The sequence below is a fragment of the Biomphalaria glabrata genome, chromosome 9, assembly GCF_947242115.1.
Source record: "Biomphalaria glabrata chromosome 9, xgBioGlab47.1, whole genome shotgun sequence".
NCBI lineage: Eukaryota > Metazoa > Mollusca > Gastropoda > Planorbidae > Biomphalaria > Biomphalaria glabrata.
Window position 1 is genome coordinate 21,030,057 of NC_074719.1, and position 26,002 is coordinate 21,056,058.

Below are 26,002 nucleotides of genomic sequence, written 5' to 3' on the forward strand. Positions count from 1 at the left end.
CCCGTCTTCCTGCGGGAGATTTGTACTAGGAAGTAAATTATCTTCAACTCTGATGGAACATCCGAAGCATCTGAAACATTTTACAAAACATTTTACAAGCGTTAGTTATCAAGTCTAAATTCAGTAATAGACTTGATGCTGAAGATGACATTGGTTGTGATCTTACAAAGACTGTCCCGAAAATTCCTGATCCGGTGAAACGGAAACAAGATCAATTTCATAGTGACGTTGGCGTGTATTTTGTTTTGTAGCAATGCTTTTTACTGTATCAACGACTGCATGTTTTTAAATGCTTTACCCTACTTTTCAGATAGTCATTAAAGCATGATTAAAGCCAAAGTATACAACATGAATAATAAAGATGCAATAGAAATGTAAATGCTGCTTATGCCTGAAAGTCAAAAAGATTTATTTTTTTTTGTAGCTTAAGCAAAAATTTATATTTTACATAATACAATTAAATAAAGTCTTTTTTATGTTCAGTTTCTATGAAAGTACATCATGGATGTAAGTAATATTCATTTTGATTACAATTTTATATCATTATCAAAATCACATTTACCTTGGCTTATGAGCGAAACAAATTTTACGGTTGAGGGTCGCCGCCTTGTGGGGAATCTTATTATGGGGTCGCTGAGCTAAAAATGTTGAGAACCGCTGATGGAGATCTATAATTTTTTGCACTCCTCATTACTCGAAGACAAACCTTATTAGATCTAGTTAATTCATTTACTTATTCTTTAGTAAAATGTCTAATAAGTTGCGGCTTGCAAAGGAACGGACTTTTTTTTTTTTTGCTTTTTTACGAGCAAATAATTGCAGCCGCTTGGGGGAGCTTACAGCCTCCCTTAGATCCCATAACTCAGAGATTCTCAAACTTTTTTGATCCGGTGACCCTTTAAATAGTCGAAACTTGCCCATGGACCCCTTAGCAAAAAAAACTACTTAAATGCATAGTATGTCAGTACCAAATGTAGAAGAAAAAAAATTTTGTTGAAGGGGTGATTATTGAAATTATAACTTTTGTTTAAAATAGCCTACATTTTTTTTTTTATTAATGATTTGGATGAAGTTGATAAGATAAGTATAGGCTTTGTATGTCCGGCTCAATGTTCGTAAGTAGCAATCGCAAATCTCATTTTTTTTTTTTTTTTTGTGATGATGTTTAATGTAACGAGCTACAAAATAGGAAGACGGGGGGGGGGGGAAGTCAACAATATTTGTACAATCAGGTTATAAAATTGTAATCTGTTTGTATAACCAGTATTTGTGGTATCCCTGTATGAACATTGGTTTATGTTCGTCATTTGTGAATATTTCAATAAGGTACTTTTGCATTTGCATGGATTCATCTATGTTTGAAATCTTTGTACACGCACAAAAGAGTTCAACGCACAATCAGGAATATCCGAGTCCCGTGGACCATAGTTTGAGAAACACTGCCCTAACTGACTAAGGAGTGACGAACGTAACAATTTTGGTATAAGTGGGCGTACCTGGTAAAGTAACTTTTTTTTGGCGGAGAGTGGGACTTTATTTGATAGGGGAGAGGGGACACACTGAGCTAACCGCACCCAGTGACACCACTGACATCGTTTGGGTCCCTGAACTGAAAAAATTTGAGAACTTCTGAACTGGAGAATATCTATAATTATAATTTTAGAAATGAGAATAAAAGCCGGAAAATTGTAGCTACAGAAGTATTTTGATAGGACTAGCTTTTTATTACCGGTATAGAACACTATTTTTTTCATGAAGGATTTCAAACATTGTCAATGTAGGCCTATGCATACTATTTCTTACTTCACTAACAATTTGTTCAGAAGAGCGGTCATCTACAAAGTTGTGATCAATACCTAATTGCACAAGAAGTTCTATAAACTAAAGCAGCTTGACTTTACTAGCTGTTCTTTTTATTTAACGATACAAAAAATAAGAATAAGTGCACTTGGTTTTGTTACTATTTTTTTTACTTTGCTTCTCGGAGACCAGACAAAACGATTGTTATATTTATGTACTGATAAAATAGAAATTTGATATCAATAGAATAACAATTGCTGGACTGTGGACACATCTATATTTTGTCAATGTTCAACAGTTCTTTGTTATATGTAATTTAACCAACACTAACAAGCCAGTGTAGTACAAACAAGGATAAGTCATCATCAGTGATGCTGGGTTCAACATTTTCAGGAAATTTTGAACCGACAACCTCCACAATCAATCCCAGACATACATCCAGCAGCAGAATTGATGGAGGTTAATACGGATCTCCATACTTAAGTGGCATTTGAATCATTTTGTTTGGATCATGTCAGCAAAGTGAGGAGTTCACTATGAATGGTTCAACATGTTACCTTTACCTAGGGCAAAGAATGCACTCTGGAGATAATTTATTTAAGTACAGAAGGATTTGCATATTAAAAGAAAATGTAAAAAAAAAATTAAAACAAAAATAAAAATAATAACAAACTGAAACAAAGGCTTTAGAGGAATTTTTTAAAATGTATAATTATTTAAATGTTTTCAGGAAGACTGCTATATAACAATTTATCACAAACTAAATGAATATACACAACTTTTCATGTAGTGGTATATAACATAATTCTATAAAATAACCTTAATATTATTATCTAAAAAAGCAAACTAAAGTTAGCTTATTAGCTACTTTGCCATCTATACACAAAATATATTTTGGCTCAATATGGCCGGCTTGTGGTAACCAAAATTTACAGTATTTCAAAAATAGTGAATAAAGAACTAAATTTGGATCACAGAGTTAAGAATTAGAATCAAGATTTTAAGATAAATAGCAATTGAAACTCTATTTGTGCTCAGGTTTACAATAATACATACATACTTTTTGTCTATTTTAATAATCAATATAAGTTTTTGTGCTCAGGTTTACAATAATATGTAAATTCAAGAAGAATACACTTGTCTATTTTTACTCTTTCTCTCCGTAATTATTTTCCTCGTTCCGATAAAATTTTTCATTTTGCTCATGTGTAGTTCACAATCCTGTAATGATTAAACTTCAATAACTTTTTGTTTGTTATCAGAAAATTTATATTTCGTATCGAATTAAAAGGGGAACGCATGCTCTTTTTAGATAACACAAATTTAAGTTTAAAAATCCAAAAATCAATTTGATTTAATGGGGTCAAATTAATGTTGGCATCATCAATTAGGAGAGAGAGAGTTAATAATCAATATAAGTTTTTGGTGCTCAGGTTTACAATACAATACTACATAAATTCAAGAAGAATACTTTTGTCTATTTTAATAATCAATATAAGTTTTCATTCTAAGATTTCTCTGTATCTCAATCTTTGACATAATCAGCATGTCAAGTAGCCCAAGGTATAAAACATTCACTATTCTTTGTAACCTGCACAGATTTTGTGTTCAACAGAGTGTATACAGGGTGTCTAAAACAAAAAAAAGATACCTCTGAAGCACATAAAAAAAGGCATATGTTGCCATGTCTTTTACTGCTTCAAAGCAGATCCAGTGATAGAGTTTTTAATTAATATTTTTATCATTATGTGTTATACCAGCAGTGATCACAAATGATGTAATTATCTTCTCTTTTGAAGTAACGTCTGTAATTTATACGACAAGACCAATGGTGAACCTTAACAGCAGATTGGCAGAATGCAGACATTTGGAAGGATGCCATCTACAATGCATATGTTAAGTAACAATTAATTTTCTTTTTTTCTTAGATTTTTAGAAAATATGGTTTTTCAAAAGTTTGTATTTCATCTCATTCGTCCCTTGACTTTCATTGTAGATGTGCTTTGACAGTTTGCGCAATCAAATCCTTTCATTTTTCCGATTCAGCAACTGTCCTTAGCATAGCAGGATATCAAGAGAGAGGTTGGTCCATGCTTTTATGCTGTGTCTTCCTGTATTATGTGTTGTTAATAAAGACATTGTCAAATTCAGAGAAATATTATTTAAGAAAAATCTTTTTCATTGGCTGTAGACAGATTCAACTTCAGATTCAACTGAAGAAAAACAAATAATTGTTTGAAAGATAAATATAACATCCAGAATTCAGTAGAAAAAACAAAAAAGAATGTCTAACAATGAATAAAAAAATAAAGTAATTTAGTTAATGATTCTTTTTTTTATCACAGTAGGTGCTTAAAATTTATCATTACTCAGCACGTGAAAAAAATAAAGCAGAGAAAGTGAATAAGATTTTCAATGCTAATAAAATGTTAAAGAAATAAAACTCTGACCCATAGGGCACAGCAAAACTGAGAGGGGATGTTTTAAATTTGCATCATACAGAAGTTAGAGTAAAAAAAAATTGACTTAAAGAATGAGATTACTGATTGTAGCTAATTTTTCTAAATTCGAAATATAAAAATTTTCATCAACATACAACATATTAACAAATACTATTACATTAACTTCAGGTGCTAAAAATTGTTAGCTCTGCACAACCAATACTAGCAAATGAATAAATGGCAAGTTACAATATTGACACTGAATTTTTTTTAAACGGAATGTGAAGACTGCATCATAATATCAGATGAATAACAAATCCAACATTTTTATTCTCTTGATATGAAAACAAAATTGTAACAATTTCTTTCAAGCTTAACACAAAAAGATACACAACCATATAAATGAATAAATATTTTTAAAATTCTTTTTTAAATAAGAAGCATTTTAAAACTTAAAAAAAATGGATGTATAATTTTTTTTTACCTTAAAAGTTAGTATTAATGTTAAATCAAAACAATATAAATTCAATAAAGAAGCTCTTTAAATTAAGTGAAACAAAAAGAAATAAGAAAAAAAAAATTAATGAATCCATATTACTGGCAATGTAATTTTTTTTTTCAAGAAAATCTGATTATTTTATCCAAGATAAGCATAAAAAAAAAATGTAAATATGACTAAACATTTATTGTGTACCATTAAAAAGCCTGCACCATACAAAAATACAAATTGTTGCATTCTAGACACATTTTTATCATTGCAAACATCATAGCGCAAGTTATAAAAGGTTTGCACAAACATGTTATGAGCACAATATAACTACCAGATAATACCATTGACATGAAATAAATGCTTTCAAATTTTGCTAGTCACTGAGGTAATGAAGCACAGAAGATGAAGATGGTTAAGGTCATGTTCTCAGAAGACCAGAGCTGATCTGAGATGGAAACTGCATGGTAAGAGAAAGAGGGAGGTGAGAGGAAAGAAAGAAAATTACTGGAGTAAGAGCTAAAGGTTGAAGGGGGGGGGGGGGGGGGGGTCAAGAAATGATTAGCATATAAAATGTCAACCAAATAAAAGAAAAAAAAATGAAGGTGACAATTTTTAAACATAGAAAAAAAATACATCCATCTACTAACAGTTCATTATCAATGATTGCAGAAATATATTGCTATTAATGTGATACTTTAGAATAATACAAAAATATATTGATTTAAAGTAAGTATTTTCAGAGTATATACAATAATGCTAATAAAGTACTTTAAGTAATGAGGAAAAATTCAACAAGAGACTTGGCATCTGAACTGAGATGTTACATGTTCAAATCCTGGAGAAGACAACAATTTTGAGCTTTTCACTTTTAGAATACACCTGAACTCAACAAATTTTAATTAATTTTAAATAGTAAGTATGTATGGCATTGTACAAGGGGTTGGTTGTTTAGCAGTTTGAATGACATAACCTCACTAACCGGGACCAAACAAACAAAGGAGCTATATGTCATCTGCTCATGGACTGAAAGGTCTGAAAAGGGAACTTAATATTTTACTTTCATAATTATATTACAAAAGAAAAACATATATCTTCATAAAAATCAATAGACTTGAGCTGCATAGATCAATTAAATGTATTTATTATCTATATAAAAACAAACCACAATCTTTATGGTTTTAAAAAATAAAAAAAAAAAAAGAAAGAAGCATTTTAAGCTGCACAATGATTAAAGCATTGCATATAAATAAATTCAGTTTAAATTTTTAAAAAATATATGATTTAGAGTATAAGATCATTTTCAACTTCAAATTTTATAAAATCATGTGACTATTTGGATTTTAAATGCTTAGTTAATTTTTTTAGGGAAATTAGTAGGAGATTCATAGAAATAGTTAGTAAATATTCAATATATTTGTTATTGAGTTGTTAAACCTCTGTTTAAATAAATCAATAAAAGAATATAAACCATTTACCTTGTACATCAGCAGAGCAGTAAATATAATATACAAAATAGCATATAAAATATAACATATATATTCTTTCAAATGCAAACAATTTGTTGAGGTTAAGTATCACATAATTGAAAAGTAGAGGAAAACTGAGCTACAAGCCCATCAGTCGAATACATTCCTGAAAAAAAAATGTAGACATTCAATCCATTACTGCAGATATCGAATATGAATTGCGTTGACTATTCATTAACAAAAATAAATAAAAATCTTTCATAGCCCTTTGCAATACATATATCACCTAACAAGGACTAATCTTGCATTAGTTTTTATTTCATTTTTCTACTTTAATTGTTCGTCGATTAAATTTAAAGAAACAATAAAAAAAAAAAAAGTTGTGTCCTCCTTTGTTGAGAAAGTGTTTTGAGATTTAAGAACTACCTGGGAAGCTTGATTTGTTGTTTTCAATAGGAAAAATAAAGTAAGTTTACTTAAATATAAAAAATGTTTAAGACAGATTACCAAATAAATCCCATCAGTGTTCTTGAAGTATGTTTATAACAGATAGCACAACTAACAAAATGACAGGTCAATGCTCAAACCCTACCTGAGTAAGAATATATTTTGACTCAGAAAGTTTTTCCACAATATTAAAGTGATCAACATCTGGGACATCAAGATAACTAGTTTTCACACCAAAATTTCTTAGCATCTGAAATTTCAAGTCAACAACTCAATCATGAAAGTGTATCAGAAAAAAAATATATATATGAATATTAAAATAATTTTTTTTTAGCATTTTCTGTTTTGCAAAAGAGTTTTGTTGATCTATTGAAATTATTGATCTAGCAATCATAGTTACGATAATGGGTTCTTAATTTCATTAGATTAATAGAGCTATGTACAGTTCCGAAAGGAAATACAGACTTTCTTGATAGGCCCACCTTTACGAAACTGCCAATACTAACCTCTTCAAATGCCCCACTTTATGTCACCTCAGACAGACCCTATTACCACAACAACCCACTATAACCAACACTCTGAATGGCAGCGTATATAGCTGAGAAAAAAAAAGCAAGCTACCCTTCCTTGGCACAAATGCAAAATAACTAACAACTCAGCAGCAAAAATCTGGCTGGATAAAGAAGATAGGCTACTTCCTGCTATAATTAGATATAAAATATGATCCACTGAAAATTTTAATGATAGCCCATCATATAATTAAATGATCTTCCATGTAAATGATAACAGTGTAACTATTTTGAGACTCATGATGATGCACTTAAATGGAAGGCCTATGTAACAATTAGAAGTTTTCACTATTGACCTGTTCCATTTCTCCACTTTGTCTTCTAAATTCTGGTGGGTCATACTCTCCTACCGCTACAACAACATGGCGGTGCTGAGACTGGTGGGCTATCTCCTGCACAAAATTTAAAGGGCTGAACCGCCAGGCTTCTGTCCTGTTAAGTAATGCCCAAAAACAAAACAACAGAAACTTGTTAATAAAAATGATAATCTATAGAAATAATCTAGTGAGTGCTCAAACACCATTTCATATACAATCACTATTAAAAATGCATCAAGAAAAGTACAAGAAGAAATAATGAATTTCTTTTTACCTGACTCATTAACAATGGAATTACTAGATCTTTTCACAGTCAAAGAAATGTGACATTAAAACATATATTGAGAAAGTAAGTAACAAGTAATATGTTGTTTCAGACACCATAGTTCATGGTTATTAAAGAGGGTCAAGTGGCCAGTATAATGATCCCAACTTATTTCAGGCACCCATTGAAAATCTATACCTTAATTGAAATCAAAAGTCAGGCTGTCAGGGGCTTTACAATTAAGCAAATATTAACTTTTTATTTTTTTTTCATTAAAATAATGGCCATGATTTTGATGTCTAGTACTGTTAAATGAGTAAACGTCTCCTTCCACGCTCAATTTTTACTAAGCAATTGTTTGTATCATGTATGAATCATTGAGTTATCTCATATGCAAAATGATGTGTGGAATGCTTTTTAAAATTTTTAGTTCACATTCCTAACATAGGTAACAACATTGTAACAAAGTAACTCACTCTGAAAGCCTCAAAGCTTCATTGTTTGATGTCTTAACCAGTGGCCTTAAATCATAAACACCACTGATAAGTACAGCACCTGTTTAATTAGATAAGAGTAGCCTGATACATCTGATTAATGCTTTTAAATTTTTGCTTAGCTACCAAAAAATTTTTTTTAAAAGATAAATAAAATACTCTAGTATAACATGGTAAGAGCCAGGAGCTTAAACAATACCTTTAATAAGGTCACTATCAAATGCATCATACTGTGATAGAGATGCCATTAACATCATAGCAGCTATGTGTGCACCTGCAGAATGCCCAGCCAGGTAGATACCACTGTCATGAGTTTAAAATAAAAGCTTATATTAAAGTATAATTGAATTAGATATTCATAAAATAAAAAAAAATAATTTATCAACATTATCTTATCTTATCTTATATAATACAGACATTACTTCAAAAAAAGAAGATGATTACGTCCTACGCGTCATGCATTTAGTCATGCATATTAATCAATGACTTAAATTCTGCCAAGTCACTGGTTTTCCTGGCTAGCTCAGGCAACCCATTCCATGCTCTAATAGCACTAGGGAAGAAGGAGTGTTTGTACAAATTTGTCCTAGCATATGGGAATGTGCCTTTATCTTTGTGTCTTTCAGAGTATTTTATTAAATTCTGTTTTTGTATTTGAAGATTATGGTTCGGTGTTTTATGTATGATTGCTACTTTACTTCTGAGTCTTCTGTCCTGAAGGCTTTCTAAATTTAGTGATTTTACTAAAGGTGTTACTCTAGTCAAATGTGAATATTCGTTTGTTATGAATTTCACTGCTCTATTTTGTGTCTGTTCCAGTTTCTTAATGTTTTCTTGAGTTGAGGGGTCCCAAACGGAGGATGCATATTGTTATAAACCTGGTGGTGGCACAGATGGGGGTAGTGGTGTGAGTGTAGTCAGCCGACGCAAATCGCCCCAGGCCAGCGCTAGACGAGCGGTCAACCGTGACGAGTTACGACAGTCAGCCGAGTCGTGTGTCAACAGGATGGTTCGGGAAGGATCAACGTCGTGAACAGAGCTCAGTAGCGTCACAAGAGTTGTAGTCATCTGACTACCTAGAAACGTCGAGCAGCGTTCTGTCCGGTTCTAGAAGGCCAGTAGGGACCCTATATAAAGAGCGGCGGTGTCGCAGTCAAGTCGGTCCAGAAAGGAGGTTCACGGCAGGGGTTCAGAGCCCAGTTCACTACAGTCTGGTAGGCTACAGCACAGTTCAGCGGTGTGGTTCTGTACGGAGCATTACGACGGTTCAGTGCGGAGTACTATCAAGTACAGTTGAGACGAACGGCATCTTGATCTTGGTCTGCGATCGAGTCCGACACAACGAGCCTAGTGTGTGAAGTCAGTCCTGAACTGTTGAACCCAGTGCAAGCCCGGAACGAGACGGAGAGGCCAGTGCAAGAGTTGATACGGCGGAAGGGTGTTATCGGAGAGATATTTGTACAGTGTACGTGCTGCCAATTGTACAGTATTGGCTGTTATTTATGGACATTAAACCTTTACGTTATTTTGGAGCCCTGACTTGTCAAGTTCTTTAAGTTGGTGGTGTATGGTGCAGTTTGCAGAGAGCCTGGATAGTGAGATTCGTAACAATATTCTATTATTGGCCTAACCAAGGTTAAATAACATTTTAGTTTTATGTTCTTATTTGATTTATAGAAATTTCTTTTAATAAATCCTGATGCTTTGTTTGATTTTTTTGTAGTTTCATCAATATGTGGATTCCATGACAGTTTTTCATTTATTATAACACCTAGGTATTTTGCGTTTTTAGTCTGTGTTACTGGTTTGCCATGAATAAGATAAGTGGAATTAATTTGTTTTAGTTTTTTTGTTACTCTTAACAACTGACATTTTTCTGGGTGGAAAGACATGCTCCAATTTGATTCCCATTTCTGTAATTCATCTAATTCTCTTTGTAAAATATCTGTGTCTTGTGTTGTTTTTATTGTTCTATATATTATGCAATCGTCTGCAAATAATCTGACTTTTGTTCCTGAAGTAATGCAATTTGGTAAATCATTTATGTAAATTAAAAATAGTAGTGGACCCAAGACTGTTCCTTGAGGTACACCTGAGTTTACTGTTATCGGTGTTGATTTAGAGCCATTTATTATTACAGTTTGTTCTCTCCCTATCAGAAAATCTTTAATCCACTGATGCAGTGGACCATTAATGCCGAAATATTTTAATTTTTTAAGCAAACTATGGTGGTGAACTTTGTCAAAAGCCTTAGAAAAATCTAGTAAGATAGCATCTATTTGTTCACTATTATTTAAACCTTTTGAAAAATCATCAATTAGTCCTATTAGTTGTGTTTCTCAAAAAAAAGGCTAGTTGTGAAATCTTTCCCCCCCCAAAAAAACAAACTAATCATACTTGACTATATCTAAGTATCAGTTGTTTTTTTCTATACCACATTAAATACATTTATTTCATTATTAAAATCATAGTTTAATTTTTTAAATTTTATTTTACCGACATTTGTTATTTAAAAATACCTGTTTTGTCTTTCCTTAGCAAGTTTTATGACTAGATGTAGGGCTTTTTTGGCTTGCAGAAGTATGGTATCTAATGAAACTTTAAGACAAATACAATTTAACAATTCAGAAAGAAATAGTAGAAAAATAGAAAATATCAAATAAAATTTACCATAAATGTAACAACTGTTTACTTAAACAAATAAGACAAAGAAAAAGATCAATTAAATAATTAAATCAACATTACAAATATTAAGAAAGAAACTTGCCATCAGGAGCTAGATCATAACCAACAGGTATAACTATTGCACCAGCATTGCATAGTGGAACTGCAGGGAAACTAGAGGTTGTTCGTCTTAAAAGCACAAGCACAAAATTTATTAAAATAGTTTTATTTTATAAAAGAAAACACACAAGTAAGCTCTGCACTCTATCCAGAAGAAATGAAGAAATTAAGTGTAGATAAAATAAATGAGAAATGGACGAGCTCTCATCCAAATCACAAGAAAGATGACGCTTACTATAAGTTATCCCGACAAGACCAACGTCTAATCTTTCGACTCAGGACCGGGCACAACAGAATGCGACAACACATGTTCCAGAAGCTCAAAATTGGAACCAGTGAAATCTGCCCATGTGGAGTATCACCAGAAAATGCCGACCACGTCCTCCAAAACTGCTCTCTCTACCAAGAGGCCCGTATAAGACATTGGCCCCAAATCACCCCAATAGAAAGAAAACTATATGGAGAGCTCCCTGATTTGGAAACCACTGCGCAGTTCATCTCATGTATTGGTCTAGTCATATGAACACTCCAACATAACAATGAGAACGATGAAGAAGAAGAAGAAATAAAAGAAAATAGTTTGATTTTTCATAACTACACTTTAAAAAAAATTTTGGTGGGATGGGATGGGAAACTATGGATCATTGGTAAATTATAGCAAAATAACTGTCACGAAACAGTTGTGCTGTACCATTTTTCTAGTTAACAATTTCGTACAACACTAGTCATGTACTTTCTAACAATCTATATCTAATAAATATATGATAAATTATATTCTATAATAAGAAATTAAAGAAAAAAAGACAAATTAAACTACCCTATTTCTTTGATTTGCCAATATCCTCCATGAAAATATATAAGTATTGGAGCACCTAAAAATACACATTTGAAAAACAGTTTTATTAAACTTTTACATCATGATTGTAGTATTTTAGGTATCAATGATAAATATTTTAAATTTTCATTGCTAAAATTAAACAAAATCACACAAAAGTGACTATTTAATGATACATATAAAAAATATTTTAGTATGATGGTCCAGAAATATTTGAAGGTAAACTATAGAAAATAAACAAAATTATCAAATTGTCACTGTACTTGTCGAAAAAGTTTCAACCACTAAAAAATATGTTATAAACAAGCAAAAAATAAAAAAAATACTGGAAAAAAAGGGCTCATTTAAGGGAAAGAGCAGCACATTTACAACCATATCTCTCAAGATTGTAATATTTATTTCCCTTCTTCTATATCAAACAAAATTAATTAATAACCACTAATTAATTAATTGCTACTAAACGTAGAGAGAGATGGCCACAAACTCTGGCGTATAGCCAAATGTCTCAACCAGGAAGAAAACAGAACAACTCCTATAGTAATAGAAAAGGACAACAAACCCCTGAAAGGCCAAGAAGCAGCAAATGAATTCATTAAGTTTTTCCAAAGCGTAGGACAAATACAAATTAATGAAAGTAGAAATAAAGATGTAAACTCAGAAATCCAAGATAAAATTAAAGAAAACAATCCAGCTTACTCCTTGGGAATGACCACTAATCTTAAAATGAAGGAACTAGATGAATTCCTAAAAGTCCTCAAACCAAAACAAGCCCCGGGCCCAGACAAAATATCAAATGACATGCTTCTTCACTTGGGTCCTCAAGCCAAAAGAAAACTGCTAAAATTATTCAATGCTAGCTGGAAATCTGGCAGAATTCCAAACATCTGGAAAAAAGCCATTATGATCCCTATAATAAAGCACAGCAAACCAAGAAATAAACTGGATAGCTACCGTCCCATCAGCCTCACTAGCTGTACTTGCAAACTGATGGAAAGAGTGATAAATAGAAGGCTGACATGGATCCTTGAGTCAAATAACCTACTCACTGAAGCCCAGGCTGGCTTTAGAAAAGGCAGATCAACAGAAGATCAAATTGCCTTCATCACACAAGAAATAGAAGACGGCTTTCAAGAAAAGAAACCAACAACAATTGTGTGGGTTGACTTAGAAAAAGCATTTGACAAAGTCTGGGAACAAGGTCTCTTGCTCAAGCTAATCCAGCATCACATATCCCACAGAATGTACAACTGGATAAAGGAATACCTAAATAACAGAAAAGCCTTAGTTTGCATGCAAGGACAAAGAAGCCACACAGTGGGTATAAAAAATGGTGTCCCCCAAGGAGGAGTCCTATCCCCAACACTTTTTCTAATATTCATAAACGATCTAAATCAAAACCTACCCAAAAAAGTTAAAAGCAGCATGTATGCAGATGACCTTGCCTTAATTAGCACAGAAGAATATGTAGGAACATCGAAATTTCGATTACAAGATGCTCTTGATAAACTCAATAATTGGTCCAAAGACTGGGGCATGTCCATTAACACAAAAAAGACAACATATTCCATATTCTCACTGTCAACAAAACAACAAACAATAAAATTAACATTAGATAAGGAAGCTTTAGAAAAAAATGACAGCCCTACTTATCTTGGAGTCACCTATGACCCGAGACTAACCTGGAAAAAACAAATAGATAAAACACAGAGTAAAGGCATCCAGAGACTATCCCTCTTGAAAAAATTAGCTGGCACAGATTGGGGGGCTAATCACAACATCCTGAAAAAGACCTATACCGGTTATGTAAGACCTGTACTAGAATATGGTGCCACAGCATGGGGCTCAGCAGCCCAAACCAACCTAAGAAAAATAGACAAGGTTCAAAATATTGGTCTAAGGATAATGACAGGAGCAATCAAAACAATACCCATAAGAGCTATGGAGGAAACCGCTGCCCTGATTTCTCTGGATGAAAGAAGAGAAATAAAAATCCTTTCCCAATTCACTAAATTGGAAACCTTGGAGAGGCACCCACTCAGAACAAAAATCCACAAAACTGGCACAAAAAACCGTCTCAAAAGGACCAATTTCATACAGGAATCTCTAAACCTAAAAAAGAAACACCAACTTGAAAAAATTACTCTGGAATCCTCGATACACTATAATGAATCTCCACCCTGGGACGAAAGCCCTCTTCCTACTATAAGGGACCATATTGAAAACATAAAAAGAAAATCTGATTACAGACCAACAGAGCTCAAGGAAATAGTGAACTGTTTTCTACATACCAATTACCCTAGCAATCAGTGGATCAGAGTTTACATGGATGGCTCATTCCATAAAGCCACCACACATGGAGGAGCTGGAATACTTATCGAATGGCCAGATGGAGGAAAACTAGAAAAATCCATTGCAACTGGAGAGCTCTCTGACAGTCACAGAGCAGAAAGGGAAGCACTAGCACTAGCTGCTACCATGCTAGCAAATCATCCAAGTTCCCCTCACAGTCAGATTGTCTTTCTAACAGACGCAAAAACAACCCTCCAAAGCTTGCAAAACTCTGATTCCCCTTATATTAAAAACCTCAGAACAGCACTTATAAAGCTCAACAACAACAGCAAAAAAACTGTTATTCAATGGATACCAGCTCACATACAACTAGCAGGAAATGAGAAGGCTGACACACTCGCCAAGAGTGGGAGAAAAAACTCACAAGTAAACTCTGCACTCTATCCAGAAGAAATGAAGAAATTAATTGTACATAAAATAAATGAGAAATGGACGAGCTCTCATCCAAATCACAAGAAAGATGACGCTTACTATAAGCTATCCCGACAAGACCAACGTCTAATCTTTCGACTCAGGACCGGACACAACAGAATGCGACAACACATGTTCCGGAAGCTCAAAATTGGAACCAGTGAAATCTGCCCATGTGGAGTATCACCAGAAAATGCCGACCACGTCCTCCAAAACTGCTCTCTCTACCAAGAGGCCCGTATAAGACATTGGCCCCAAATCACCCCAATAGAAAGAAAACTATATGGAGAGCTCCCTGATTTGGAAACCACTGCGCAGTTCATCTCATGTATTGGTCTAGTCATATGAACACTCCAACATAACAATGAGAACGATGAAGAAGAAGAAGAAATTAATTGCTCAACTTTTTGGTTTATTTTTGTTTTGTTAGGGATAATGAATAACTGTGCAAAATTTCAACTAGATCTTAGAATGGGAAGAGGGAGAAATAATGTGTAGGCCTACTATGTTAGTACCAGACTTACTTACTTAGACTTAGGTCCTCCTGCGCCGTTCGGCGCATTGGGCGGCAAGCTGTCTCCATAAAGATCTGTCACTGGCAATGTCTGAAGCCTCCTCCCACCTGGTGTCCACTGTTCTGAGGTCCTCCATGAAGGTGTGTCGCCAAGTAATACGAGGACGTCCCTGTTTGCGCTTTCCTTGTTTTGGCTTCCATGTTATCGCAACTCTTGGTGTGCGTAATTCATTTTGACGTAGAACATGTCCCACAAACCTCATGCGACGCTCAGTCACAACCTCACTAAGTGTTCGACTCCCAGTTCGGCATAGGATTTCCTTGTTTGAGATCCGGTCTGTGTAACTGACTCCCAAAATCCATCTCAGCCATCTCTGTTGAGCCACATTTAGTCTTTTCTCAATTTTGACAGATGACTTCCACGTCTCACATGCATATGTAGCAGTTGGAATGACGATTGTGTTGAGAAGGTGTATTTTTGTTTCGAGTCCAATGGCTTGGCTAGTCCAAATAGGCTGCAGCCTTTGGAAAATGCTCCCTGCCTTTCCTATTCGGCACGCTACATCATGGTAAGCATCTCCATCATTTGTTATGATGCTGCCAAGGTACGTGAACTTGTCCAGCTCTTCAAGCTTTGACTCGCCAAGTCTGACAGGGACACCCTTTGCCTTATATCCCACTCGCATAATTTTAGTCTTATCCAAGTTTATGCCGAGGCCAATTTTGGGTGCCTCTCTGTCTAGGCTCTCCGTCAGAGAGCCTAGTACCAGACAGATGGAGTGAATTTATATATACTTTGAAAAAAACTAAACCTTTAGTTGTTTAAATTTATATGATTTAGATTGTTCTTAGGGTAAAGCATATTTCTTTTAATTAAGTTTCTTTAATCAGCAAAGTGATGCATGTTAACCTACCTTTCTTTGGGGCATTTTTCTTATAGAAAATATCAAATTTTTGACGTTCTGAATCTCCATAACTAATTTCCAGCTCAGAGTCAAGTGTCCAAAGAGAATTTCTGCTTCCTGTAACAATGTGATTTCAACAGCATCAGATATTATTTTTTTAGGCAAAGATAGATTGCTTTGAAGACCAAAAAAGTTTATTTAAAAAATATTTTTGATTGCTCATTAAAAAAAATAAAAATGATTGGGATGCAATGTAAAGCAAAGACTTGTTCCCTATTTAAAATTATCAACCATTAATTCTATTTTATTCTATTAACAAAAATGATAACAACCTTGTGCAGTTGTCTCAAGATGAGCATTGATGACTTCATCTGGACCCATTCTATGAGACCATCTACTAGGAGAATAATGATATTCTAATTCCTGAAATATTGTGTACAAGATAATCCAGCATGCTCATATATTTAGTATATTTTTGTATAGAAGATATTTTTTAAGTCTTTTAATTCTAAAATTATTAAATAAATCTGAAATAAAATTTCCTTTTGAAATAAATCTTCCAAAGGGCAATAGGAGAGTAAGTAACAATTTTTTTCAATAGTTTTAAATGCCCAGCACAATCTTCTTCCACCTACTCTTTTCTCAACAAATTTTTAGCAACCAATACAGCTTTGTGGACATTATCAAATCCTATTTTTTTTTTAAAACTAAACCAACATTCAACATGGGATAATAACCAATCATCAAAGTACTATCTTTTCTTCCTGGTCCAGCATACTCCAAACAACAATGAGGAATAAATCCACTACCGCTACTAACCTGTACTGGGATGGAAGTCATTTTGATGTTTTCTGAAACAATGGTTGCAGCAGAGAAAAAGTCCAACACTTGACGCCTGAAATAAAATAACAAATATTTTTTTTTAAAGTGTTTCTATATCTTTTTTCTATTGCTTTTGTATAGCAAATATTTTATGCTATAGTGTGCTATGGTATCTTTTGTGGACATGTGAAGGTAGCAGGAATTTGGGATAAGGTTTCTGTGCTGTCTTTAGTGGGAGGAGAGAGAGAGAATCATAGATATTATCTCTATAATGACGTAGCGAAGAAATGGAAGAAAAATGTGTTAATAGTTATAATTCGCCTTTAATAGTCCACGTTATTAAAGGTAATATTTTAATATTTTCATTTTTTTATATCCTTGAAAATGGATCTAACATAAAATAACGTTAAGAAAATATAATGTAGATTAATTTACGGTATGGTTTTACTTCAATAGTTTAAGCAGGAATTGAAAAACCCTAGTCACCTAGTGCGTCATTTGTAATAAAGTTTTAAGGGCTGAAGCTATGAAGCCGAAATAACTTTGTCATTTTGGTACCCAACTTCCGAAGTTGTCAAAATATCCATTATTTTAAAGGTAAGATTACTCAATCTTAAAGACGAGTTTCTCTTTTACAATGAGGTAGTTCCGTATTTCTGACCTACTTTAACCAAAGTCACGTGATTGTTGGAAAACAAAGAGAAGAATGGCATTGTTTTCCTATATTTCCATTGCTGTTGCTCCTCTATTTTTATGAAATTTTACATTTACAAACATTTTAAAATATACAGAGTACATCAACGAACTCCCTGAATGTTCAAATAATTATACGAATGTTTTCATAAAGGGCCAAGAACTGTTTAAGGATAGGTTTAAATTATCAATGATATTTCCTTTATAGTCATATCAAGCGTCAACACTTTGACGATGATAGATCTACATTCACATACAGAAGATGTTTTTACAAACGTTCTTGTAAGATTAAAAAAAAAGCTTGGTATAAACTACACAAAACACACACACACACATATATATATATATATAGAGAGAGAAAGAGAGAGAGAGGCCTATTTATGGGATAATATGCATATTAGTTGAAACATTGTTATTTTCATAAACTTCAGCTATTTTTTTAACGTTATGTATTTCATATTCCGGTTATTGTGTTGGATACATGATGTATTATTATGTTATTAAAAGTTCTATCATTTTTTAAGAAATTCACAAAATGTTACATTAAAGTTTCAAAAATGTGTCGACGAAATAGATCTAGATCTATTTTATTACTTAGAAACCAAATTTAACAATGAAAGGGCGGTATAAGACACATTTGGCCTGTGTAACTGTAAGAGTAGATCTAGATTTATCCTTGACTATCAGATAACAACTGAAGCCTATTACGCACAAGGAAAACACATGGCAGTCTTTTTATCTTTTATAACAACTAGTGGACATATCGACTACACACTAGCCCTAGAGCTATCTGACTAATACACACTGGTCTGCTGTCCAACTTTTAGTGTTCTACTCAAGTTCAAGCTTGTTTACTTTTGGGCAGAGAGGAAAGGGGTTGGGGATGAAAGTGTTACTTTTTTTTCTAGGACTGGTTACCCGAACGCTAAGAACTGTAAGTGTAGTCATTCATTGTAGATCAAGAAATCTTGATCTCAGTATGGCAGATTATAGGCCAACGCTTCGGTACCTTCTATCAAAGGTTTAACTATTTATTTTAGTTGAAACTATTTAAAAAATGTATCTCTAGATTCTCCTGTTATTAACAAATTATAGTTTAGCGCTAATCAGTAAATTGAAACCACTAAATATTGACTTAAAACGCTTCAGATTCCCACTACAAACTAACTAAAACTAAGCATGGTGCGCGTTCTATACACACAACCACGTGACTAGGGGGTAATACGAAACTACCTCATTCTCTTGAAACAGCAGCATGTGATGTATTAGAGAAAGTTGGTTCATTTTTTTTTTTAAGTGTAAGATATCTTTGAAAAATATTAGTGAAGTCTGCACATATGGTGCTCCAATTTGCTAATATTTTGATCTTGATTCCAATGTTTGATTCAGAATAAATCAAAATAAATTGGAACTCATCATATGATATGATAAACTTCAATGCAAGGAACAAATGCAACATATACATCGAATTGTCAAAAAAATTGATCCTTAAAAATGAAACTTCAAAGTGACAAGAAAAATTGGATGAAAATAATATTAACATGTTGCCAATCTCTATGGAAAAAAATGACATTGAACCTGACAAATGGATAATAAGATAATATCTGTGAAAGAACATTTGTGCATGCATGTGGATGAAATTCAAATCTACCTGACATACCTCTAGAAGTCCATTCATAGTCAAAGTTAAAAATGTTCCGCAGACAGAAAGAGTTTATTTAACTGATGCAGTGAAAAATGATTTCTCTTCAATGTCAGTTACATAAATAAGGATCAATGGTTTGCAGTTATACCCCAATTTGTCTGTGTTGTGCTATCTTCTTCTATTTCCAATAATATATTTTTGCAAAACATGAGTTTTACAGCTTGTTAGTTATCAAGTCTAAATACAGAAGAAGATGACGTTTGTTATGATCTTTTATTAAAGACTGTCACGACAAATCCTGATTAGGTGAAACAAGCTTAGACTGTTGCACAGCAATATGGTAGCTATGTAGTTTGTAATTGCTCTGATTACTATCTGTGCTTCGTAAGGCTTTTTAAATTGTCCCCATAAACATGAAATAGAAGAGTAAATTCAAGTCAAAGACAGAATGTCATTTTTTTTCTAATTTAATCATTAGGAGAAATATTTATTTCAAGAATATAATTAAACATTGTTTCGTGATTAAACATAATTTAAAGCTTTGCCAGTGCATATCAGATATTTACAATGTAGGTAATAGTCCATAGCAAAAGCAAAATTACTTATTTATCGGCTACTTATGAACGAAAATAATTGTACATTAGGGGTCACAGCATAGATCTAGAGTCTAGTCTATTCTGGACTTGGGGGGCATTGTAAAATGGGGGTGCCGAGCTAAAAAAAAATAATAAAAAAGGTTGAGATCTACTGGTCTACAATTTCTCATTATTTATTTCTGATTAATTAGAGTTTAGAGCTAGACTAGTTTAATAAATTTTATAAGTCAGTTTTAAGTTTAAGTTAAATTTTATAAGTCAGTTTTAAGTTTAAGTTAAATTTTAAATTAAGTTTTAATTTTATAATAATTATAATAATATGACGTTTTTAGTTAATCACATAATTATAATATTAGACTTTTAACTTTAGTATATATGATATCAGTAAATGATAGTAGAGTCTATAGTATATAGAATAGATCTAATAATATATCAGTATATGAGTATAGTAATATTATGTCGGTAATACTAGTAATAGTTTGTTTGTTAAGCCTTCAGCGCCAAAATAACAGGTCTGGGGTAGATCTAGATCTAAATCATTCATTCATTGATTCATTCATTCATTCAATTCATTCATGTCAACCTAGATTAGGTCTGGTCTAACCTTGGCCTTGGTTGTTTAGTAGAGATTTACTTATTTTCGATGTCAGAAAAATGAATTTGAATTCTAATCATCAGACATATGATTGATATAATTATAATTAATACATCCTTCAAATTCATTTTTCTGACATCGAAAATAAGTAAATCTCTACTAAACAACCAAGGCCAAGGTTAGATCAGACCTAATCTAGGTTGACATTAGAAGGTACAATGAATGAATGATTTAGATCTAGACCTAGAATTAGAATAGATCTACCTCAGACCTGTTATTTTGGCGCTGAAGGCTTAACAAAGTTACAAACTTTTTAGGTAAACATTGACATACTAAACATAAAACAACCAAGGCCAAGGTTAGATCAGACCTAATCTAAGATCTAGGTTGACATTAGAAGGTACAATGAATGAATGATTTAGAATCTAGATCTAGATCTACCTGTTATTTTGGCGCTGAAGGCTTAACAAACTTTTTAGGTAAACATTGACATTCTTAAGTTAACGTTTTTGATTCAACTCGTCAAGACTATACTATAAACACAAAGTAAAGGTACTCTTTAATTTTAGGAGTTAAATTAGATGAAAATAGATAATGAAAGTTTAAAGTAAGACTACTCACTCAGAGTCACTGTATCTAGTAAATCTATTCACACATTCAGTGGTGCGTGTAAACACTGCACAGTCATGACCATGTCAAGAATAACGTCTTGAACTTAAACAAATTGAAATTCTAGTTAAACCTATAGATCTAGTTTTTACATAAGTGGATACGTGAAACAGCTGACATTTTGTTGATAAAGTTACAAGGGGGGGGGGGGGGGGGGCATGAGGCTGATCTCCCTTGTCTATAATGCGTTAATTAATCATAATGTTTATTCAAGTTTAAAATTCAAGGACGGTCTTCGTAGACTACCCTTATTTCTCAAACCATAATCCTTATTCCTAAATTCCCTACTAAGCCTTAACAAAATTAAAGAATATTTATTCAGCACTTTATAGTGAAGACAGGAAAAAAATGGCTTAGCGTAGGTCCTATATTCCAATAACAGTAGGCTATAGATCTACGGCTGCGAACATGCGTCAAAACCGTGTTTAATTAGCAGTCATTTAAGGAAGAACGGTAAAGTTCCCTTTTCAGACCTTGCGATCTCTTGGGCAGATATGGTGTAGTTGTCATCTGTTTCTGTGGCCCGCGGTTAACGAGGGTGTCGTGGAGGCAGCACAACGACCAATACCGTCTTTACTTTTCCCCGACTCAAGTCAGGTACCCAGATGCGTGGAATTCACTAGGATACGAACCAGTGACCCCCGGTTCAGAAGCCAAGCGCTTTACCACTCATCCACAGCACCGCTTAGTAAAAGGAACCTATGTAGCCTACGAAATTTAGTGCGAATCTGTTTGATAGTTTAAGAATTCTCTTGATAGAGAGAGAATAGGAAAGGCAGGGAGCATTTTCCAAAGGCTGCAGCCTATTTGGACTAGCCAAGCCATTGGACTCGAGACAAAAATACACCTTCTCAACACAATCGTCATTCCAACTGCTACATATGCATGTGAGACGTGGAAGTCATCTGTCAAAATTGAGAAAACACTAAATGTGGCTCAACAGAGATGGCTGAGACGGATTTTGGGAGTCAGTTACACAGACCGGATCTCAAACAAGGAAATCCTATGCCGAACTGGGAGTCGAACACTTAGTGAGGTTGTGACTGAGCGTCGCATGAGGTTTGCGGGACATGTTCTACGTCAAAATGAATTACGCACACCAAGAGTTGCGATAACATGGAAGCCAAAACGAGGAAAGCGCAAACAGGGACGTCCTCGTATTACCTGGCGACACACCTTCATGGAGGACCTCAGAACAGTGGACACCAGATGGGAGGAGGCTTCAGACATTGCCAGTGACAGATCATTATGGAGACAGCTTGCCGCCCAATGCGCCAAACGGCGCGGGAGGACCTAAGTCTAAGTCTAAGTAAGTCTTGATAGATTCTAATCTAGATACATAAATATTAGTGAGGGAGTGATATTTTGCGCTTATGATAGTAATGATACAGATTAAAATCTTCAAAATCAATCATCTATATAATTTACATATGCTATTTATATTATGCTATATATAATAGTGCCTTATTAATTAACATGCCTTTCATTGATATTTTTAGGTTCTAGATCTAAATGTTAAACTGAGACATGCGTACGCATTATCTTCTCTTTTAAAGTAACGTCTTTAATTTAAGACTAACCCTAAGACTGCTTTATTGATCCTTACGGAAATTTGTTGTGATTACAAGGACTCTTTTCTCATATAAAGACAACACAACAGAAAAATACACATAAATACAACAGACAACATAAAGAGTTCATTCAGCGACTACACACAGGTATTTTGGTGCATTTCATGTTCCCTGATCAATGAGTGGCGGTGATAGAGTCTGACCGAGTGAGGTACGAACGAGTTTTTGTACCGCTCCGTTCTTGTTTTGATTGACAGCAGTCGCCCACTTCGCGACGACCTGACGTAGTTCTGATGGAGCGGGTGACCGTTGTCTTACATGATTTTTTCGATTTTTCTTGGGCACTTTTGTTCAAAAAGTTCCTTTAAATGTGGTAATGTTGTGAGTGTAATTTTTGATGCTTTTTAAATTATGTTTTCTAGACGCCGCAACAGATAAGATAAATGTTTCCCCATATATTTCATCCCTTTTTTCGCTTGTGCTGCAATTTTTGTCTGATTTGGTTGTATCCGAATGTTCAGAACTTATAATTAGTGTGTCGATTCAATATATGCGCCAACACAAAGACAAACCTTAGATAGTAAAATGACATGTGGACTAGGAACCTTTCTTCCTAGATTTTTAATAGTTCAGCTTACTTAGTCACACACTTGACCTTTACACGCAAGCTATTTATAATTTTATTAGCTCAGGTTAACAATCATAGGCCTACGTGAAGCTAATATTATCTTGTCTGTTCATTCATTCATGATTTTGAAAATGAGTAGATTTGCAGACAATAGCACGTTTTTAGTTAGTTTTCTTAAATTGATAGGCAGATGGAAGAATGGATGGATTCACGAACATTGAAAAGTGGACGGTAAAGTATGAAAAGTAGGCCTTCTAGTGAGTCAAAGGAAGCACAATATTCAAATAAGGGGAGTGGGAGAGAGAGTTTCTTAAAATTTTGTAAGTTAGCCTCTAGAAATAATAAGCGTATTTGGCTCGGGGGGGGGGGGTCCACCCTAACCCCCCTGAAGTAAAATATCTCTTCCTTGAAAAGGTTTTACACTGATATTTTTAGGGTTTAAACCCCTACCTGTAAATGTTTGTTTGTTTTACATGTTTCGGATGTTCCTTCAGAGTTGAAGATAGTTTACTTCCTAGTCCAAACCTCCCGCAGGACGACGGGGGATGGGAGCGGGCAGGATTTGAACCCTCGACCATCGATAAATCCGAACGACAGTCCAGCGCGCAAACCTCGCGACCAGGCAGCCATCCAATATTTAACACTGATCTGTTGTCCTACTAATCACTGGGCTCCATCAATAGAGAAAATCTTTGGGTATTCAAGCAACAGCCTGAGAACAAATCTCTAACAAGTTACAATTACCAGTACCGAATTTTGGGGGGGGGGGGGTGCTTGAGGTTTACCCCCAACAATAACATGAAACGGTTCCACGACAACTCGTTCACTGACATTTCGTTCACCGACATTTTAAATCATTCACGACTTTTCGTTCACCCGACAATTCGTTCACCAACAACTTGCTCACAGACAATTTGTTCACCGACAACTTGTTCATCGACAGTTGGTTCACGACAAATCGTTCACATGACAAATCGTTGACTGACAATTCGTTCACTGACAAATTGTTCACAGACAAATGATTCACTAGATAATAATTTTAACATATTATTAAAATTATATAGTCTCGTCGCGTGTTTAATTTGTTTATATTCAAAATTTTGTAGCTATTATTTCCCCAAAAAATGTTATTCGAGTTTCTTTGTTATTTTTTTTTTTTTTGTGTGTTAATTCTTTGTTCATTGTTTACTTTATAGTGAAAATGTCCGATTGGCATGTTAGGTTAGGTGAAACCCGGGTACGCTGTTCTGCCTCATTGTGGCACCTGGGTGGAAACGGCTACTTGGGGGGATAGCTAGGCTAAATGAATGGCGAAACATAACTCCCGTGGGGATGCCCACGGGTAGACGAGAGTCACCCCCTTGCACGGGCGGGGTTGTAAAAAAGTCCCCACAAACCTGTCGCACATCCATGCGCTGTTCCTCAAAGGGACCGTTACATAAATGGCGAGTCCCCCACGGTTAGCTTGGTATAACGAAGGAAAATGGCGGAAGCTCCCGGTGTGCTCGGCCTTCGGCCATGTGCAGCCAAGCATGCGTCGGGGGCCCAAAGGCAATGGAAACAGCAATGCTTTACATAGGCATTGACTCGGGTCTCTCTCAAACAGAACTGTATTCACACAGGTTTTTTTTTTTACTGTTTGGCGTTCAAACAGGGTTTTTTTCAAACTTAGGGCTCGAATAGCCTTCGGCTCAGCCCTTGGACATCAATAAGGTTAGGTGAAATGCGAGCATGCTATTCTGCCTCATCGTGGCGCTCGTGTGGAAACGACCATTAGAGGAAGTGGTTAGGCTAAATGAAAAGCAAAACAAAACTCCCGTGGGGGTGACCACGGATAGGCGAGAGTTTACCCATTGCACGGAGCGGAGTTGAAAGAGAGCCCTCACGGTCCTGTCGATAATCCATGCGCCGTTCCTCAAGGGGCCGTTACACTAATGGCGAGTCCTCCACGGTTAGCTTGGTACACCATAGGAAAGTGGCGGAGGTCCCCGGTGCACTCGGCCTTCGGTCATGTCTAGCCCATGCGCCCGGGGTGCCAGATGCATCGGAAATAGCAATGCTTTACATAGGCATTGACTTGGGTCTCTTCCAGACAGAATGATGGTTCACGCAGGTTTGTTTGTTTTTTTACTGTTTGACGATCAAATAGTTTTTTTTTTCAAACTTAGAGCTCGAAGAGCCTACGGCTCAGCTCTTAGACGATCTAATGGTTAGGTGAAAAAAATAAATAAATAAACAAATATAAACAGGCCTAAATATTTTTTTTTAATTCTCGAAGATAACAACAAAAAAATCAATTTTTTTTTTGCAAACGCGTAGATGAATGTAAAAAACAATGACTTGTCAATGAACCGTTTCTCCTTTTATAAGTAATGGTTCCCTGCCCGATAAAGTTGTAGTGCTCCTAGAGCCGCCATTCTGTCTAGCACTCAACTAGGTGTTAACTAGAGTATCCGGCTGAATGGTAGATTTAAAAAAGGGGGAGGTATAAGTAGAAGAAGGTTGACCGTAACAGCATGATGGAATAGGTATGTTAATTAAACATCTGGACCGCTATTAAGAAGATAAGCAAATGTTGGTGGGGCGAACAAGACTACAAGACGGACATGAGTGTAAAAGAAAGCCTACATGATGAAAGTAAAAATGTTGCCAATAGTTAAGTGAGCAACCATTTAAATTTTTCAGTTAGCTTGTCG

General features: G+C 34.6%; 1 protein-coding gene across 7 annotated transcripts in view; it reads right to left on the reverse strand.

The window, feature by feature from the left end:
• Positions 1–2,493: 2,493 nt before the first annotated feature.
• Positions 2,494–26,002, reverse strand: part of LOC106060173 (kynurenine formamidase-like) — a 28,069-nt gene continuing 4,560 nt past the window's right edge. Inside the window, exons 1-13 of one of the 7 annotated variants that reach the window (XM_056042068.1) lie at positions 20,880–20,997; positions 19,263–19,637; positions 16,907–16,982; positions 16,420–16,510; positions 16,097–16,204; positions 11,891–11,945; positions 11,057–11,142; positions 10,809–10,887; positions 8,489–8,592; positions 8,272–8,350; positions 7,510–7,645; positions 6,790–6,894; positions 2,494–6,363 (exon numbers count right to left, since the gene is read on the reverse strand). In XM_056042068.1, coding sequence (XP_055898043.1) covers positions 6,337–6,363; positions 6,790–6,894; positions 7,510–7,645; positions 8,272–8,350; positions 8,489–8,592; positions 10,809–10,887; positions 11,057–11,142; positions 11,891–11,945; positions 16,097–16,204; positions 16,420–16,510; positions 16,907–16,927 — 891 coding nt within the window. In that variant the 5' untranslated portion in view covers positions 16,928–16,982; positions 19,263–19,637; positions 20,880–20,997 and the 3' untranslated portion in view covers positions 2,494–6,336. Of the gene's footprint in view, positions 6,364–6,789; positions 6,895–7,509; positions 7,646–8,271; positions 8,351–8,488; positions 8,593–10,808; positions 10,888–11,056; positions 11,143–11,890; positions 11,946–16,096; positions 16,205–16,419; positions 16,511–16,906; positions 16,983–19,253; positions 19,638–20,709; positions 20,734–20,879; positions 21,021–21,059; positions 21,220–26,002 lie in introns of those variants that run through there. The other 6 variants (XM_056042069.1, XR_008779884.1, XM_056042070.1 and 3 more) reach the window with 6 other exon arrangements.